The 21,366-nt window shown below is 30.7% G+C and overlaps 2 protein-coding genes across 3 annotated transcripts in view; one reads left to right on the top strand and one right to left on the bottom strand.

The window, feature by feature from the left end:
* Positions 1 to 7,420: 7,420 nt before the first annotated feature.
* Positions 7,421 to 8,650, top strand: LOC147801237 (protein CFDP2-like). The gene has a single exon (XM_087154448.1). The coding sequence runs from the start codon at positions 7,421 to 7,423 to the stop codon at positions 8,648 to 8,650; it is 1,230 nt and encodes a 409-aa protein (XP_087010574.1).
* Positions 8,651 to 12,354: 3,704 nt separating this feature from the next.
* LOC107443169 (uncharacterized) overlaps positions 12,355 to 21,366 on the bottom strand; it is a 327,331-nt gene continuing 318,319 nt past the window's right edge. For both annotated transcript variants that reach the window (XM_071187585.2, XM_071187586.2), the window contains exon 4: positions 12,355 to 12,669. In XM_071187585.2, the coding sequence (XP_071043686.1) occupies positions 12,594 to 12,669 (76 nt within the window). In that variant the 3' untranslated portion in view covers positions 12,355 to 12,593. The remainder of the gene's footprint in view (positions 12,670 to 21,366) is intronic.

Here is a 21,366-nt window from a genome sequence, read left to right as displayed (position 1 = left end):
ACTCATCAAAACTTCTCACACCGCATAAATTTCCGAATAAGAAAGAAGAAAATTTACTATTTATTTTGTGTTCAAATGTTCTATTTATTTTGTGTTTTCAAAATCAAATCGTTGAATAAAAAAAAATTCATATTAAACGATATTTTAACTTCTAAATCTCTAAGTTCTTACAGCAAAGTAAGTCAGACTGATAAAAAATGACTATTTCCCCCAAAATAATCAAGCAAAAATGATGGAAAGGAGAGTTTTCCTCGGACTGAGAAGCTATAAGAAGTATAATGTAAAACAAATAATGAAACCCGCCGTCATACTATCGTGGGAGAGATGACATCACGTTCAGAATGACGTTTTAGCTGGCGTACACTAGCAATAGTATTAAATTTCATTGTCAAAGAAAATCTCATGACAAGGTAGATTTTAGCTGAGCATACGAAACGCTGCAAACGGAAACCTTATAATTATGTAAGTTTAGGATGATTTTCATCTTAGAACTAACGTTATTCAAGGTTTTTTTTCTCTTGAAAACGCGATGACAACCTCGTTTTAAGGTTGTTACGTAGAAGGTTGTTTTCCAAGGTTTTGGATTTGGGTAATGTGCGTAGAATAGAGCAGATTGTCGCAGACGTCGTTTTAAGATTAGAAAGTTTACACGTAAGCCGTGTAAAAACCCTTTTTAGGTTTACATGAAAAGGTTTTTGTTGGGAGAAAAAAACCTCATATTGTTATCTGGGATACTAGGTTCAAGTACCAAAGTTAGTGACCTGGCGAACCTGTAAACTTCTATGTATATACAATGTATTCTTTGTAATCTTCTTCCAGAAGTATAGCGAACTGAACTGAATTTCAATTGAATGAAATGTATATTTACCATCGGAAAATTTTGCTCTTTCTCTCTTTCGCGCTTTGCTATAAGTCTATTCTTTTGTTCTACGAGTTTGATTATAATCCGTGATGTTGTTAATTTAGTTCTTAGAATGTTATTAATCTTATGTTTCAATTTCGTATTTTTCCTTTATTATCTTTGACGATTGACCTATCTAATATACAGAATTTAAAACACGCAACCTATCTCGCCAAAGGTTCCTCATTTTCTTACGGAAAGAAATTTGCACAATTGCGTAAACGTTTGTGTTGTTGTTGTTGTTACTTTACGTCGCACTAGAGCTGCACAATAGGCTATTGGCGACGGTCTGGGAAACATCCCGGAGGATGATCCGAAGACATGCCATCACAATTTTGATCCTCTGCGGAAGGGATGGCACCCCTGCTTCGGTAGCCCGACGACCTGCGCGCGAATAAACGTTTGTGAGTTGCTTCTAAAACGCCAAGAAAATTATCCATTTTTTAAGGCCATCATCACTGGGGACGAGAAATTGTTTGTCTACAATAATGTTCCTGGCTCTTCAAAAATTTTTAGACGGTTAAACCTTTTCTTCAAATAAGAAAGTACAAAATCACGTGGCTCAGTTTTTTTCCAGCAAAGAACAAAACAATTATGGGTCTGGAATCATGCTACTGCCAGAAAGATGGCAAAAGGTAATGGATCAGTGTTGACAGTATATGATTCAATAAAATATTTATCTACTATAAGAAAATCGCCTTTCATTTTCATAAAAAAATGAAATTACTTTCCGAACAATGCAACAATTTAAAATTAAACAAACGGAAAGGTGCAGTGCGTCTATCACTACAAAAATACAATACCAATTCACTAGTATATAAGATATGTTAACTCGATTCTATGTTAGGCTCTCAACTCATGCCCATCTCCACTCCTGCAGCCTTTCATCTTTTTAAATTTCATTTTCATTTCAACCACAAGGAATTACCTCATAGACTCTCATCACACGATGAAGGGGTAAAGGGCTGTTCCGGCCTCAGGCACCCCGAACCACCTAACAGACTAGACTAGACTCTATGTTAGGGGTACCTTTTCATAGATGAAGGTTGACGTTGTCACAACTCACCCCACATTGATGACCTTCGGACGTGATGTGAGCATGCCTACCTTGACAGAAACTCCCATTTTGATCTGAACACGCCCACTTCAATCGAACACGTCTACTTCGATGACTGAGCCACATTGAACAGTTGACTAGCTACTTGCGATTGAGTCATTATCTACCTCCCAGCTCCGTTGCTACTCAGACTCGATTACACACAACGAATAACATGTACTGGTGATTCTCACGAAATATGACAATTTACAGTATCTTGTTTCAAGATCTAATACTATACTATTAAAATAAATTTTTTTCTTAAATTTTTATAAATAGCATTGCTGTTAGTATGGTAAAATGATCTTGTACTAACATTGGCTGTTTTGTATATTTAAAAAATTTAATTGAATTTCAAAATGTCATTTTCCTGGTATGTCACAAACAATATTTCCAACAATAACTAGCTTCAAAACATTCCATAAATTTTTCAATATGTAATTTTTTTCTTATCTCAACCGTTGTAAGCAGTTATAAAATATATGCAGAGGGTATTATTTACAAAAACTTTGTTTAAAATAATTTTTTCTGTCAATAATTTGTTTGTCATAAGAAAATCTGTCATTTTCCTGGCTACTTTTATTCAGTGATTTATAACCAAAATAGATAGCGCCAGCAAATCAATATCTTATGTTAATAGATTGATTAGAATACCATCCTGTCTGAACAAGTCTTATTGCATCAATAAAGAACCAACTTTCTGGTTCAAAATCTATTTCAAAAAATGTTTCAAGATGAGTAGGTTTTTATGTTGTCATTTTCCTGTCTTCTTGAAATCATGAATAGATTTGCACTACATAGATTTGCATGAGTTATTTCAAGAAATCTTGTTGTTTTCTGCGGAATGTAAACATCTTAGGCCGAAATGTTAAATTAAAGTTAAATGCTCTATAATGTCAAATTGTCATTATCCTGGCTGTCATTTTCCTGGTTTTTTAAATTTTTTTTTAAACAGTTGAATGTAAAGAGGGAAAGCAAATATTAACCTAATACCAAGTTTATGTAAGATGCTTGAATGTAATCAAAGTTATTTAGTTATTTAATGATTGATTATTATACACAATTTTATTCTGTACATATCAGCAACAAAAACATTTGTGATTCTTTCTACAGAGGATAAAATAATTAATTTAAGGAATTCATGGTCCATCTCACGCAAAGGCTTAAGTTGAGCTTACTATTAGCTTAAAATGACTGCTTTTTAAACTTCTAAGCTAATATGTCATTTTCCTGGCATTCAAGATTTGGTGAATTTCTATTTTATTTTTCTCTCCAACAAATGTCAATAAACTACACTGCTGTTTGTAAGATGTTAATAAATGCAACTAAATAAATATACAAAAAAAAATTTAGATTATTTTGAAGACTTTAAATTTGAAGAAATGTTTTGTTCCGAATTGTCATGTTTCCAAAGAATCACCCATACACACGTCTGCTAAAGGCAACACAGGAGCGATCACGACCATGAACTTAATACAGTTCTCACGATCAGCACTCGAAAAGTATGGTGATCTTAATACAGCTCTCCCGGCTTCTCACAAAACAGCAATGAATCAACTAGTTTTATCTTCTCATCGAATTCTATCACAGACTTGCTTCTGGTGGGGGAGTACTGTAGTATGTCTATTACTACAAAAATACAATTCCAATTCACTAGTATATAAGACGTGTCAATTCGATTCTATGTTGGGGTGCCTTTTTATAGATGAGGGTTGACATGGTCGATAAATATATCCCGACAAAAGGCTTACAAATATTTAAGTTATATACACATTTATCAACAGGTAAAAATAAAAAAAATTTTGGTGCATCCAACCCATTTCGGTTGAAGAATTAACATTTTTTTTTATGATATGACAAAATTTTAAAAATTTGCTTTCAGATGTATTGATAAAAATTTAATTATTAAGTTATTTGATGATTTAATTAGAGTTGGATATCGAGTGCTTTTACCATGAAGAAATGAACATAAACATAAAAGTAATCAGGAATTGTTTTTAACTACGCAGCAAAACCATGAGGGAATATAATTTGAAGATGAATTAAGAGAATTTCGCGGCGCAAATCTCTTTTTAATTAACTTCGGAAAAGAGTTATGATTGAACAAAAAACATATTTAAGAGAGTTCATTAAGTTAAGCCATATCTTTATTAATCTAAGAGACATTTTCTGTTTTTACATTTCGAAATTTGTGTTCATTTATGCATTTATTTATAAGTCAAGATAAAAATGAATTTTTGGTTGCATATTTTTATGTTGGTTATCAACCACTGGTTGGCAACCACTAACATATAAATTTTTTTATATCTATGTATTGTAGTGACCTAGTTTAAATTTCAAACCTCCATAACGCAAAAACAGTTTAAGCTAAACAGAGCTATTTTTATCGTAAATGCATAAATCGAAGTTAACTTTATTCTAACTAGGTTCACGACAATATATATATATATATATATATATATATATATATATATATATATATATATATATATATATATATATATATATATATATATATATATATACTTTTCAAAAGTTTTTCACACAAAGATATACAAAATTTTCATGCAAAACGAACTGGACAACAAGTGTCATTTAATCAGAATTTAAGATTCTGTGTGGTTAATGGGGTTATTTACTAGATGAAATTCTGTATTCCCCGTTAAAATGGAGGATAACAGAATTTTATGAAGCACATTGAAATTGAGCGATCCAGTTTGGACATAAACAAAAATAGTTTATAATTTTTTTTTTTCACTGTGTGGAGAAAAAAAAAAGTTCATGTTTCCTAGCCAAACATCTCCACACGCGATTCGGATCTCTCAAAAATATAGGGATTGCTTCTTCCTTTGAAGAAAGCAAAAAAATTTTTCTTTTGGACACTATTCATGATTTAATCCTAACATTTGTGGGTTGTAATTTTTCCTAAGTTTTGATACATGTACTATTTAAAAATTTGTTTTCTTACGTTTTTATTTTATTTTTTGTAATCAGTTTCTTGGTCACTCTTTCTTTTTCCTATTTTTCCTTTGCTTTTTTGTTACCCTTTACATTTTTTTTCAATGTTTACTTTTACTGAAACATCTTTAACTTTTTCGATGCTTACTTTTATTGAAACATCTTTAACTTTTATTTTTTCCGATGTTTACTTTTACTGAAACATCCTCAACTTTTATTTTTTCGATGTTTACTTTTACTGAAACATCAAACTTTTTTTTCCCCACAATTTTTAACCTTAACATTTTGAGAAGTTTGCTGTCTAATGTGCAAAGATAAGTTGCCATTGTTTGAATTAGCAGAGGTGATAAATCTCTTACTAAATTAAGTAACAACTGGCCCGGCACAATCAATAGACAAACAAAAACCTTTTCAAGTTTGCAACCCTACTAAAGCATATGGTAAATCAGTATCAAGTATAGAAACTTAACTGAGTTAAAAATTTCGCCTATCGTAATAAGAGAAACTCACAAATTTTGTTAAGTGTTAACTGTCCTTTTGTTTGGGTAACATATAAGTTTTCACAATTTTTAATAGGATTATTTAGTTTTGACCAAGTCCTAAAAAGTAAGAATTTTGCAATTTTTTTTGAGTGTATTCAGCTACTAATACATTTCAATTTGTTTTTTAACATTTTCCAAATTATTTGTATTATTTATATAATTTCTTGATTTAATTTCTAATTTCTACCACAACGCAATTGCATTCATTTTTAGAATATTTCAATGGCATTTTTATCTTCACCCTAAACACCACAGTAAAACAAATATATAAATTCAACTAATCAATAAATCATAGAAACTGTAACACATAAAACAATAAATAAGAAAATAATTTCTCGAAGCATTTTTAAACCAATCAAAACAAATTCACTAAAAATAAACATTTCTCAAGAAAAAAAAGTTTTCAACAGTAAATACGATCAATGTATAAAAAGTATTAGTTTCAATTGAAACATCAAGTATGAGAAAAAAATTTAAAATCATAATCTATGATTTTTGTTTATTTACATGAGTGTTTTTTCTTATTAATCAATAAAAAATCAAAGAAATAAATGTTTTTAAAAAAAATACTCAAAGGATACAAAGCTGGATAAAGTTCTAATTAATCCAAAATATCTCTCGACAGCCACAACATCAAATGAAAGTTGATAGGAGAAAAATATTATTATTCTTTCTTTTTTTTTCCCGTGAAAATGATTCATAAATTAACACCGAGAGTGAAGTAGAAATTGAAGCTTATTTTTCTTCGAGTTCTGAGAAGGAGGGAAGGAATGTCGAACATCTAAGTAGACCATCGTAAACCATTCCGGGGTGAGAAAACACTTCATCGACGATTAATCCAGAGCAGCACTGGCATAACTCAACTTTCCGTAGGTCACTTGTAAAGGGATGGGATTTCTAATCGAAAACTTTTTAATCTCTATCAGGAGTCCAATGAAGTTTTTCTCTTCAATCCAAGGGGGTGAAAACTCACCCTTCCTTCTCGACGAGGTAGCAGTCACGTTAGGCCTAGTTCCTAATATATAGAATTGCTAAGTTTCTTCCGCAAAGCCAACATCCTGTGCGGCTTGAAATAACGGTGGAGCCACACCGATATTTTTTAGTTAATTAAAAGTCAAAACAGCATGATTAACGAGTCCAGTTTCGGCATAATCTTTTATTTCAAAAAACGATGGTGAAATAGCAGTTTCACCCATCTCCAAGCTGGAGAGGGGAGAGAGACAGATTTTCAGTCAGATCCGACGGAGTTTAGTTGGTAAACATTATACACCAAAAAACACCGAAAAACCATTGCTCCTCTATTTTATACGATAATTAAAATGTGTGAAGAGGCCAGTCGTATTGCCTTTTCTGTATTCTTACGCCTCATTAAAATTATTTATTACTCATAGAAAATCGTTTTATCCTTCCTTATATGGAAGTGAAAGATCTTAAAATAACTTCTCTTTTGAAATATAAATCTAATTATTATTCATTGGTATGTTTTGAACCTTGAAGTCTCAAAATAGAATTTCTACCCTTATCCTTTACCAAAGATATTTTATGAAAACGAAAGAGTTTTAATTCTTTTATTAATACAAAAGTATTTATAATTTTTGTATTTTATATATATATATATATATATATATATATATATATATATATATATATATATATATATATATATATATATATATATATATATATATATATATATATATATATATATATATATATATATATATATATATATATATATATATATATGTGTGTGTGTGTGTGTAACATAAAAAGCTTCAAATCGAAATACTTTCTCTCACTTTTAAAAGCCACATCCTGTTGTTAAATCTATTTTTGGCTCAAGTATGCATTTAATTCCACAGCGATGGTGTTCCCACCTTAACGTGGTGTTGTGGTTTGTGTGTGTTGTCGATCCCGAGAGCTATGCCGGCGGGAGCTTCGGCTCCTGGTAGGGTCACCCAAGCCGGACAGGTCGGAGGGGAGACACCAGACAAAGAGGAACCCCCTGGTCCTCCAGGTTGGGGGTTGGGCGTGGGGCTAACAACTCCACCTCGTAAAAATCAACATGTTTCGAAATCCAAAGAAGTAAATGCCGGACTGCCTTCATGTAATTTGACCAGGAAACGTTCAAAGGAAATGAGATTTGGGTACTGGAATATACGCACTCTCTATCAGAGTAAAAATCTGCAACTACTGATCGAGCAAATGGACTCATATAGATTGGACTTGTTGGCTATACAAGAAATGCGCTGGACTGGTAGTGGAGTCTTGGAAAAGAGAAGACACACGCTTTTTTACAGTTGTCATAAGACAAAACATTTATATGGAACTGGCTTCATCTTAAATAAAAGACTCAGCCATCTGGTTATTGATTTTCAAGCTATCTCCCCTAGACTATGTCTATTACGCTTAAAAGGAAGTTTTGCCAACTATTCCATCATTAATGTATATGCACCAACTGAAGAAGGAGATGATGAGGAAAAAGATAATTTTTATGACGAGTTAGATCGCCTCTGGGGCTTATGCCCAAGACATGACGTGAAGATCATCATGGGTGATTTCAACTCTAAAGTTGGTTATGAGGAAGAATTTCGACCAGTTTTGGGAAACTATAGTTTACACGATGTCTCAAATGATAATGGAGTCAGGCTTATTAGTTTCGCTGCATCTCATGATATGATAGTTGGAAGCACTTTCTTTCAACATAAGAACATTCATAAGGTAACGTGGAGATCCCCTGATGGATCATACAGAAATCAGATTGACCATATACTAATTAGCTCTAGATATCGTACAAATCTTTTAGATGTAAAAACTCACAGAGGAGCTAACTTAGACTCTGATCACTATTTAGTGATCTGTAAGCTAAGGGAAAGAATCTCAATGGTGAGAAAAGCAAGAAGAGTCAATTATGTAAGATTTAATTGTGAAAAGTTGAGCAATCCTGAGGTTCGCAGGGAATTTCAAACTCAACTCTCAACTGAGCTTAATGCGAAAGAGGATTGCGATGAATTAAATAGGGAATGGCAACAAGTAAAAGATTCTATACTCTCAACAGCACATGAGCTGCTGGGCAGGAAAAAAAGATCAATAAGAACTGACTGGTTTGATGAAGAGTGTAGAATGGTCAATGAAAGAAAAAATAAAGCTTAAAAAAATATGCTTAACAGAAAATTCACGAGAGGATCAATTGATGAATATAGGAGTGCACGTAGAGAGGAAAAGAAAGTACACAAAGGAAAAAAGAAAGCTTACAGGGAGAACCAATTTAAAGAAGTCGAATCTCTCAGGACCAACCATGAAAGCAGAGCTTTTTATCGGGTCATCAATGAGGGAAGGAGAGACTTTAAACCTAGGATCTCTCTTTGTAAAGATGAAAATGGAACTATTGTTAATGAGAGAAATAAAATTATGGACAGATGGGTTGAACACTTTGACCATTTACTTAACTCTAATGATTTTACGGTCAACAATATCAATGATACACTGGTTGACACTCCGACCCTGGAAGAGGTACAACACGCTATCAACAAGCTGAAATGCAATAAAGCGGCAGGGCCAGATGATATCCCAGCTGAAATTCTAAAATATGGTGGGAACGCTATTGTAAACAACATCTGGAAAATTATTCTATCTAGTTGGGAGAGAGAGATATTACCTACTGAATGGAAGTTGAGTATTTTATGTCCAATACATAAAAAAGGGGATGTATTGGACTGTCACAACTATAGAGGAATAAGTCTGTTATGCGTTGCCTATAAGGTCGCCAAAGCTTTGTTGCTAAGGTTGCCAAAGCTTTGACAGCATCATAGTGACAAGACCATCTGGTCTGGCTTGAACTTTTTGACGTAAATTTGAGTTTTGTTTCGCGATTTAACAGTTCCCATCTATGGATCGAAGTAGAAAAGAAAACGTATATTTTTTGCACTACTCCAAAAAAGTTCACAATTTCGGTTGCAACCTTAACAGATTCTTCACCAACTAAGTTAAGGGAATGCGCAGCACATGGCACATAATCCGCGGATTTATTTTTTTGTTTTAGTAGTGCTTGTACACCATTGTAGTGACCCGCCATATTAGCAGCGCTGTCCTAAGATTGTCCCCTACAATTATCCAGTAGTAGTCCATTTGTTTCTAAAAATTCTTGTAGAATATTAAATAAATGTAAGCCAGTATGACTACTAATTTTAATGAAGGATACACATCTTTCATACACTTTTCCCCGAAAACGGTATCGTAATACAATAGCAAGTTGATCATTGTGAGATAGATCTGGAGTAGAATCCATCACAATTGAATAATACTTTGTGTCGTCGTTATTTATTTGAGTTATAATTTGATTAATTATCTGTCGGCCCATAATCTCAATTATTTCCTCATATACTGTTTTTGATAAGTACGATATTATCGGTTTTGGTCGCAGCTCTCGCTGTTCAATGTGTTCACGAATGAAAGGATCGAACTCTGCCAATAGCTCCAGAGCACCCATAAAATTACCATTATGTGGAAAACCAAATACTTCCTCGGAACCTCAAAATGCTAAGCCCCTTATACTTAAAAATTTGACCACTGCAATAACCCGCTTTAGGACATTCTGATAATATTCTGTTTCCTTTTTTAATTGCATCTGAAGCTGCTTGTCTAAAACAGATGTATTTTCTTTTCGTGTCAACCACACTAACATTGATTTCTTATGTTCATTAGAATTTTCATGATTTTCTAAACAAGTTCCTATGTGTTTCCAATCAGAAAATCCGGTTGTGTATTGAGAAGAGATTTTAGAAAAAAGTTTGCAAGTCAAACAAAAAACAATACCAACCCTGGTTGAATAACATAACCAAGATCTTTCCAGTGATTGACCATTTTTCATTTTCTTAATGAAATATCCATTTGAAAATGCTCTGTTTTGTTCTTTGTATTTCTTTATTGAAGCTGAATATATATTTTTCGGATCTTTATTTTGAAAGTCAGTCATTTCATGTGAGATGATGTCATTAATAAAATCATTATTTAGCAATTCTGGCCACAAGCCCACTGTAGCATATTTCTCAAACTCAAACTTAATGTTCTCTAAATTTCTTTCCGCCTCGTTATTACCGTCCTCTTGCTGAACACCAATATAGTTTTCAGTGGGATCAGAGGGTTGCTGGTAGTCAAGACTTTGCACATTTTCATCACCTGTATTATTTTCCTGGTGTTCCGATTTTCTGCTCCCTTCAAATAGATTCTCTTCGGATAAGATCCCTTCCTCTTCGCTTGTTAATAAATTTGTAGCTATTTCATTCTCGTTTTTATGTTCTAATTTGAAAAAAGTTTGAATTTTTGCACATTTCTTTTTTTTTTCTCGATCTAGCTGTAATTTCCGTTTCTCAGCTCCACTTTTATATTTTCTACCAGACATATTGTAAAAAAAGACTTTAGTATTTTTCTGAAAATAAACAATGAACTTGATAATTTTCTGGTAATAAACAGGGAACGAGATAAGCGATATAATATTGTTCTTCACGTCACATTTTAATACTTCGTAATGAGTGCAGTAATTCGCAAAATATTATTAAAAATAAATTAAAAAGTTCATTTAGTATTGAAAAAATACATTAAAAGCAAAAAAACATGATTTATAATTCTTTTTACTTACTGTTTCGAAGTTGACAGTACATTGCATTGTTCTTTAGTAAGATCTAATAAATTCGACATTACCTATAAAGTCACACGTGGATCTCTAAATCTAAACTAGCAAATCTAAATTAAATTAAATAAATACATGATTACAACAAATCTACTAATTAGAATTAATTTTAATTCGGGTTTCCTGATTACAATTCTAGATTATTACAATAACATAATTAAACCCTAACACACAATGCCACAAAATTAAAGTATAGAAAAAAGCCAACATACCACTGCACCTCTCTCCCTCACTTTCCAAGCGGCTTTTCTCAAGACTGGTCAGCAATCAACTCTCGGACTGCTCTCCAAGATTCTTCTCCCTTTCAGAAGCAACCCCTTAAAGTCCTTCTTATTGGTTGATGAAGAAGGGGCTTCCCTTTTGGCATCTAATCTGTCAGTTGGTGAAGTCGCCGTAACATTACCAACCAAGAGCAGGAAATCTTTTCTTATACTGATTATATACTTTCAATTATAAGTAAAATAAGAGAAAGGTCCGATCTTTATAACTTTTAAGTTATCCTTTATTATTAAATTAAACAAGTTTGTCACTTTGACGACGAGAACAGAAGTGCAGAAAACACTGACCAAAAACAAGCGACGGGGAATTCCCTGTTCCGTTCGATAGACGCGCACTTACATGGATTGATTGTTCTCAGGGTTGCCAACCTTATAATAGTTTTTTTTTTTAAATATTAGACATTTTTTTTAAATTCGAAATATCAACTATCAGTGGGGACTGGGGCCCTTTGTATCCACGGGGCCCTGGGCTGCAGCCCAAAAAGCCCTTAAGTAGATCCGCTCATGATTGCATGTTTTGCTCGAGTTTATATGTAATACTTTTATATTTAAGCACACATGTAATGGGTTTTTATTCAGGAGATTTTTTATATAATTCCTATTTGCATTAATATATTATTTTTTTAACGTATTGCATTACAATGTTGACTAATTGATACACGAATTAAACAAGTACAAACTGATATCAGCCAGGCAAAAAACAATAAGGCTGTTTAGTATCACCTGATAATTAAGATTTTACATAAAATCTTAGAGTGCATCTAATAATATGGTAAGGGACTGTATATATGACTTAAACTTATTATAATATTGAAAGTGTACATATCTTAAAAAACATGCCTGATTTTTTTTTGCCCAAATTGCAATGATATTATATACTCATCCAAACATAATTTAGATTTATGTATTTATTATCGTTAATTTTACATTACATGCATTTAAAATTTCATTTCAGGTATATACGGTGAGATTTTACAAACATTTTGTGCAAAGGTGTCTTCTAAAATTATGTGACGACATAACATCCAGTATTTTAAACATCAATATTTAATTCCTTGCTATTAAGAAGTATAGGCAGTCTAATTGTACATTTAATATCCAATTCTCACAGTCATTTCCATTTTTTAGGTCAAAGTTCTGATGTATCGACAATATGATATTCTTGAATAAGTGATAGGCTTCGAATTGGGCTTGATTCCTTTGTTCTGTAATGAAAAGAAAATATTCAAATTGAATCATTTTTTACAAAGGGATTCATACGCATCAAATATTAATATAAAAGTTGGTCCTAAGTACAGGAAGATTTTACTTTAAAATGATGATCCATGACATACTTAAAAAAATAATCCATGTCATAATTTAATGTGAAACTAACATATAATTAAATAACTAATATAAAATTAAGTATGTCAAAATGAATGCCCCTATTTCATAAGTGTACTATTATGTATTCTTTAAAATGTATTTAATGCATTTTATGATTCATGCAAGGGTTATGTTAGCAAGTTTTGAATGTACTCCTATCAAATGTTCGATATGCGTTTGTTTAAAAGTACGACATACATCAAGTCTGTAATGTAAATCTTGCTATACTTTCTGCATCATGTCGGTATCGAAGTTGTCAATAGCAGGTGTGATACGAGCATTAAAATCAGTCATGTTCGTTGTACCTGGAAGCATATACAGGAGACATTTATGAACCCTCACAAAAAAATCGCATGAGGAGAGATCTGGGGATCATGGTGGACAAAGCAAGAGTGCATTTTCTGCAGTAGATAGGCGATGAACCGTGGCGGCTCAGGGGATGGAGCATTCGCCTTCCGATGAGGTGAACCATGTTCGAATCCCAGCAATGGTTCTTCAATACGAATTCCGTACCCGGGTCGTATCGACTACGGGGCCGGCGTAAAATATCCTCAGTGGTAGATGGTTCATTGGTTAAAGTCCCCTTGCCGTCAGGCTGACCGTGGATGGTTTTCCTCTCCATATAACGCAAATGCGGGTTAGTCCATCAAAATTCATGGAACTAACCCGCGAAGAAAAATAGATTTGTGTTCGCCATCTTGTTCCATCAAATTTGTCCCAATACTTGATCCAGGAGTTCCCTTGTCTTTTGGATTGAGTTCCGAATTGCAAGTTGAACATTATTAGTCGTAAACCAAAAATTGGGTTGGTTGTTCAACGCCGGTTATAAAATAAAATAAAGTAGATAGGTAATCTATCCATCGTTGTGGTAACGTGTTATTGAGGAGAGTCCGCATTCGCACTGAAGTCGTTTTATTTTCGCAAGAACGCGGATGATAAATGGACTTCCAACGCCATCTCTGGGAGTCAATTAAAATCCTCCATACAATGCATGTATGGGTGATTCTCACGAAATATGACAATTTACAGTCTCTTGCTCCAAGATCTAATACTATACTACTAAAAGAAATTTTTTTTCTTCAAATTTTAATAAATAGCATTGCTGTTAGCATTTTAAAATGACCCTGTATTAGCATCGACTGTTTTGTATATTTATAAAATTTAATTGAATTTAAAAATGTCATGTTTTTTGCAGCTCACAAACAATATTTCCAATAATAACTAGCTTCAAAACTTCGCATGAATTTTTCAATACCTAACTTTTATTATCTCAACCATTGTAAGCATTTCTAGAAAATACGCAGAGGGTATTATTTACAAAAACTTTGTTTGAAATAATTTTTCCTGTCAATAATTTATTTGTCACAAGAATATCGATCATTTTCCTGGCTACTTTTATTTAGTGGCTTATAACATAACCAAAATAGATAGCGCCAGCAATCAATATCATATGTTAATAGATTGATTCGATGCCTTCTTATCTGAACATGTCTTGTTGCATGAATAAAGAACCAACTTTCTGGTTCAAAATCTATTTCAAAATTATATATTCTATATCATTCTATTTTTATATATTCTATATCATTCTATTTTGCTCCGAATTATCATGTTTCCAAAGAATCACCCGTATATACATTTTTGATGAATACTTTTATTACTTGTTGCGTAGTACAGTTCTGAAATTGGGGCCTTAGTTTAGACTTATCCCGCAAAAATTTGAGATCAACTTTGAATAAAATATTGCTCATAGAGGAAAATCTTTTTTAATAACATAAAATAAAAGTTATCTACAATTTGAATTGAATTAGAACTTATAAAGAAGAGCTGATGAACAAATAATGAATAAGTTAATGTTGAACCATTTTTTAAAAAATATTTTTTATGAGCAGCTTGAAACTCACGACTATATCTTTGCTGTTATTGCAAAAAGGGTGAGGCCTTGCTGTTGATCTTAAAACAATTTGATCCATTAAAAAAATTCTGTTTTTTTTTCCTTTCTTTTATTATAGTAAAATTCGTTGAACGCAGTTCATCACAATAACTTATTTGGTTCGCGGGTCAATTTTATAGTTCAGTTGAAACATTTGTTATAAGTTTAGTGCATGCAAAAAATATTAAATGAAGTTAATTTTGAAGTAGCCATCAAAAATTAAATTTCACAGTAACTTTAGAAAAACCACTTGAAAAATGTAATATAAATTGCACTAATATATTATCATTTCGCCAAGGGGTAATCTTGATTTTATTGAAAGCCGAAAGTTAAGGCTGATTCGAAACACTTGTCTATGGTCCGCCATCGTTTAAGTACACGACCAAATTATAATGCAACAGTGAAATGAAACAAGTTTTAGAGGTCAGACTAAAAATTAATTCCTTCAATACATTATTACATTCGAAGAAAATCCAACTTAACATATCGTTGAAGAGCTTCTTATTCGGGATACAGCCAAAACTGAGTGTTTAAAAAATAGACACCACAGTTGGAAATGTATGTTTAAACAATGGACACAGCTCGAGTTTTAGCGACCAGATTAAAAATTAATTATATTAATTCTTTCAATACATTATTACATTCGAGAAATATTCCAATTCGACATATACTTGGTGAGCTTTTTATTCGAGATATACAACTCGAAGTGAGTGTTTAAGAAAATGGACGCAGCATTAAATGAGTGCTAAAGAAAATGAACACGCATTTTGAGCTGCGTCCAGAATAAAAAACTCACAGACTATATTTTCCGCAACGAGTTGTAAGTGCTTTAGGATGCATATTCTTTGGATTTATACATGTTGATTCTTGAAACATTTTTTTCGAAGAAGAAATTTAAAAAGAGTTTCATTAATTGATCCAATTTAGAAAACAAGCTAAGATGTGTCATGTTTAGCAAAAAGACAGCTTTATAAAAATTAAGTGAAAAAAATACCAACAAGTATATAATTAATTAAGATTCAATATATCTAATCGTACACTGAGAAAAAAGTTCGGTTGAAACTTCTAGAATATAGTACAATTTACAGTATTTCTGGTTTTATGCGAACACCAAAAAGCTTGTTATTTTGACCGTTATGATAATGGTTTTTGCAAAATTAACGATAAAATATGATTTTAGAATATGTGATAAAATTCGGTAAATGTGGTAAAAACTGGTCATTTTATCATGATACCTTAGAGCATATCATAAAAACCGTTTACTCGGTTAAATTTAATTTTTATTTTTGCATTTTTAATTAAATGTGTAGTAATAAGATCTTTATAATTTTGAAGACCAGAATATCCCGTAAACTGTTACCATATGAATGGAAAAATTATTAAATGAATGGTTTTATTACCGTATATTTCAGTTTTATTAACTAGAAATATTATTATTATTATTTTTATAACCAAAAATGTCATTACCATACAGCACGGTAATTTCATCAGATTTTTTTTCTCCTTGTAGTTTAATAATGAATTTTTTTCATTTTGTATAAGTATCATATTTGTTAAAAGTATTTTTATTATACTGTATATCTAAAGTGCTGAGCTGTAATGTACTTTGCTTATTATATGATCCAGCGAAACCATTTAGGTTTGAAAGGTTTGAACTATAAAATTACGGTTGAACTGTGGAGATAAGATACGCGCGGTTGAAATGATTTTATTACTTGTGGTAAAATTTATTTAAATTGCATTTTTATTTGAACACTTACTTTAGAAAAAAAATTAATAATAATTGAATTTCAATAATAAGCTTACTATAATCACTATAAATTTTAAGCGATGCGATTTACAGAAATTCGATAAAAATTAAAATCAGACATACAGAATTAAACTCCAACTGCGGCTTATTCAAAGAAACAAGCAATAAAACAAAAAGATGTAGATAAGTTTGTTTTCAAAGATTTGCGATGAACACTCTTAATGTTATGTATTTTAATGTTTTTGCTGATGCTTTTGAAAGACACAAATGAAGAGAGAAAAATCTATCTACATTTGCTTATCGGAGAAAAATCTATCTACATTTACTTATCAGAGAAAAATCTGAGACACATTTATAAACGTTAAAAGAAACCATTTTTCATTTTATAATGTGAAATACATTATTGCCGTTGAAATAAATTTTTAAATTGAAACGAGAAATGAGAGTGTTTAGTATTTGTTTCAGAATGTGCAAGCTTTCAATTGCATATAAACATAAATGTATAGTTAATCGCAAAAAACTTATACAAATTCCACAAGAGATTTATGCAAGTTTGATAAATTAACTAAATCAAATGAAATTTTTTTAAAATTTTTATTAATAATTTGTTGTTATAAATGTTTTTAATTATAAGTTTAATTAATTAATTTATAAATGTTTTTTCCAACTCGTTTTTTAATCTCTTGAATTAAAATTCACATTTGATTGTGCAATTAACTGAACTATTGTTCAAGTATTTTTCCTGCGAATTTAATAAAAACAGGCTGAAGTAAAACAATTTCAAAATAAGTATTAAGAATTTAAATCAGTTTTAAATATCTATGATATTATAAAACATTAGTTATTATAGTTTAGTTAGTAATTTTCTGCTTATGCCCTTTTTTTCTTTTATCGAAAAAAACTTGTTAAAAATAAATTCAAGCTCAAACAAATTATCTTAAAGAGGTGCTAGATGAATAGAAAAAGTATCAGTTTATAAATCGATAAAAGGCACTTAAAACATTTTATCCAAATCTAATTGATTTGAATTTTGAATGAAAACTGTTTTGAGTTGAGTTAAGAAAGATGGAAATTTGATGATGCGTGAAAACAGCTGCAGCACTGAAAAATACCTCGATGAGGGGGGAGGGGGACAGCAAGGAAGAAAAAAAAGCTAAGAATGTTTTAAAGGGTTCGTTAAATTTTTTATCAGTGATGCTAGAGCTTTTAAACTACGAAGGGTGTCTTTCTCAATGTAAATTTATAAGATATTTGCTCCGAATAATTTAAAAAATCTTGAGCTTTTATCAAAATATACTTAAATATAACGATACGGTTCAGAACAAATTATGCTAGAATTTAACGGGGTTTAAAAAATCAATTTTATAATAAATAAAGTTTATTATGTTTTTAAACATAATGGGACATTTTTACACATTTGAATAATGCGCTTTGAGATCTTGATGATTTTTGCTTTTTTTATAATAATAACAGTGAAGCATTAATCATATAAAAATAGAGAGAAATAAATTGAAATTATAGGAGAGGAAATAAATTGAAATGTGCTTAAATTCATTAATTGACGATTATTGTTGTGGAGTATACTAGATAAAACTTTAGTTACGAAAATAAGTGAAACTATTCTTTAAAAAAATTCGTTTTTGTTTGTTTTTATTTATTTCATGTAAGTTTCATGTCAGTAACATTTGAATATGTTTTGAGATCTTGATGATTCTTGCTTTTTTTTTAAATAATAATAATAGTGAAGAATTAATCATATAAAAATAGAGGGAAATAAATTGAAATTATAGGAAAGGAAATAAATTGAAATGTGTTGAAATTTAGTCAACTGATTATTATGACTGTAGAGTATACTAGATAAAATTTTCGTTACAGAAATAGGTGAAATTATTTTAAAAAAAATCTATGGAAATGTTGCAGAAAAAGAATATATAGAAATACTTTTATTTGTTTTTGTTTACTTCATGTAAGTTAAGAAATTTGATTCCTCTAATGGCTATAATGTCATTGAAAATTAATAAATAATTCCTGCATATGATATTGAAACAATTATCTGGTCATTTAAGAATCATAATTGTGTTGCTTGTAATGTTTCGCTGTCTCTTTTTTATCTATGAAATACTGAGTGTATTTACTCAAATAACTAAAAGTTGAATTTTAACTTATTAGTACTACAGTCAAATGTAATATGTAATACTTCTTTTAATATGTCTATTACTTTTAACAAAAATTCATAATTATTTTGGAACAAAATATTTTCTTATTTAATATTTATTTCATAATAAATATAAAAGGCTTACTAAATGTCTTTTCTCTGAAATTTTCGTCATAAATTTAATTTATTTTGCATTTTATATAAACAATTGTCAAAGTCAAACGTTAAGTTTATAATGAAATTCTAACTACTTTAAAATGGTTTTTTTTTATTTCTGAAAGCTTCGTTTAAAATAAGATTTAAGAGTTTAAAATAAATTATAGTTTATAGTTTTTCAGTCTCAATAAGCAACTATTGAGGGTATAATTTGTCAGGTTTTAAATAAGTCTTATTAGATTTTCATTTCTTTATAAACTAAACATTGTTGAAATTTTTTACAACAATTAAATCTATTATGCTTCAACCAATAATTTCAGTTTAAATGATTACAAAACGAATGAACTACAATGGTTTCAAAAACTTTTACTATTTTATTTCAAGTTTTAAATTTAATATAAATCTTAATATGGTTGTGTTGAAAATAAGTGAATGTTATCCGGTGTTGGATACCCCATAAAATTGGTTGGGTCTGAGCAGCCCATGCCGGAAATGTGGAAAACCACCAAAACCTCCCATTATTAATCTGACTGTAAGGGGGCTTTAACCTCTGATCCTTCTGTCACTGAGGATATTTTACGTCAGCACTGTGGACGAGCCGGGTGCGAATTCGTATCGTCCAGGCATCGCTACGATTCGAACCCGGTTTACCTCAATGGAGGCTAGTGCTCCATCTCCTGAGCTCTTTTGTTATTATTTAGTGTGCTCCGCAAAGACAGCCCTTAATTTATATTTTCAGAACCTTGGTCTAAAAAGAAGTAAAAACCATGCGCATTAATTGTCGCATAATAGTTCTAAGCGACGCATGCTTACCCGCGGAAATTGAATGGTGTTAAATGGCGCTAATTATCAGATATTTAAACTGGTTTTGATGTTTTTTATCTCAGCATCCTTATTAGTGATTCGAAAGACTTCCAGAGCAGTTTCATTTCATCTTCGCTTAAATATTATATTGCATTTCTTAATGTAGATATCTTTTGACCCCATATTTGACAAGGGTTTTAAAATTTTTTTTTAAGGGTGGCGGTTACGGAATACTTTGCGGCACTGAACTTTTTTAAATTCATTAAAGGTTACTTAAAACCTTTCTTTCACTAAGGTAAAAACTTAGTTTTTTCCCTCAAAGCACCACAGAAAATGTTTTTTTTTATTTTTTTTTAAATTTTTATTTATTTATATTTCTTTTCTTTTAAAAGCTTTAATTGATATCTCTAGTTTTGAATTTTTTTTTCATTAATTATAAAAAATTCATTGTATAAATCTCAAAGAAACTTACAATACGTTGAAAAGATTTCGATTATTTGAAGACTCATAAAAACAATATGAAACTCAAAGGAAAAGTTTCTGAGATATCAGTGGGATAGTGTTAAAAAATAAGGGTTCCTGGAAAACGAGATTTAGCACTATGTAGGGCCACTTTTTTTACTTCTTTATGTTAAAATATTTCTGGGATTGGGATTCTTTATAAAAAAAAAAATTATTAAGCTTCAGATCTAAAATTGATTTTCTTAAGACTACCTTTTTTCAGTTAGATAGTTGGTTGAAATTATTCAAAATTTTACCTACTGAATTGGTCATTAAATGAACGAACGTACAAGAAAAAATAGCTCCTCAGTGTTAACCTCTATTTTTTAGCCATTCGTACTGTTAGTCAAATTTATGCCGCACTGAAGTTATCAACAGAATAATTCTCCCTCGACATTTAAAAATTAATGAATTTGGTGGGAATTATATTTCCCACGGCCTTATAAAGAATTAAGTTTGAAGCTATGGTAAGCTTTGCTTGATAAAAAGACTATACACTTTCAAAAATTTTGGATCAAATTACGGTAAAAGTACCCTCGTTTAGGGTGCAGCATTTCAACCTTAAAATCCATTTTTAACGTAGAATTTTTACGGAACAAAAATCAGATATTCGGTATTTTTATACAACAATATTTACTGTAAAATCACTGAATCATTTGAATTAAGTAATATAAAAATTTACCGTATAGAATTTTATGGTGAAAATGGATTGTGCGTTAAAATCGTTTTTATGGAAGAATCACTGAGGGTGCCAGTAGTTTTCACCGTAATTTGATCCTGAATTTTTTTAACAGTGTAGTATTCAATTGAATAATCTAGAAATTTCTTAAAAGTAACAACTTATATTGTATTTGTAGCAACTTATATTAATTACTTATTTATATTATTATTTAAACAACTGTTTCAGAAAAAGCAAAATGAAAAAGTCAATTTTGAAATTCATTTTAATTTATTATTTTGCACACTTGTGTAAGAAAGTGAAAAAAAAGTTACTTTTTAGTAAAGTTCAAGGTTGATTCTTATATTGTAAACATATTTTTTAAGTTACTTTATTAATTTTTTCCAGGGTTATTATTTATAAAGTAATCTGAAAATATGATTGATTATTATTGCTTTTTTGAAATTGGTTATTATTACTTTTGATCATTATTACTATTGATTATTATTACTTTTTTGCACACCTAAAACCAATGCTTGTAGGCTTAGAAAACTTGCATTATTTTTAAATCATGGAAGTTTTT

Source organism: Parasteatoda tepidariorum, chromosome 11 (assembly GCF_982258835.1).
Source record: "Parasteatoda tepidariorum strain Cologne lab strain chromosome 11, Ptep-v5.0, whole genome shotgun sequence".
NCBI lineage: Eukaryota > Metazoa > Arthropoda > Arachnida > Araneae > Theridiidae > Parasteatoda > Parasteatoda tepidariorum.
This window is presented reverse-complemented; position numbering and strand designations above follow the sequence as displayed.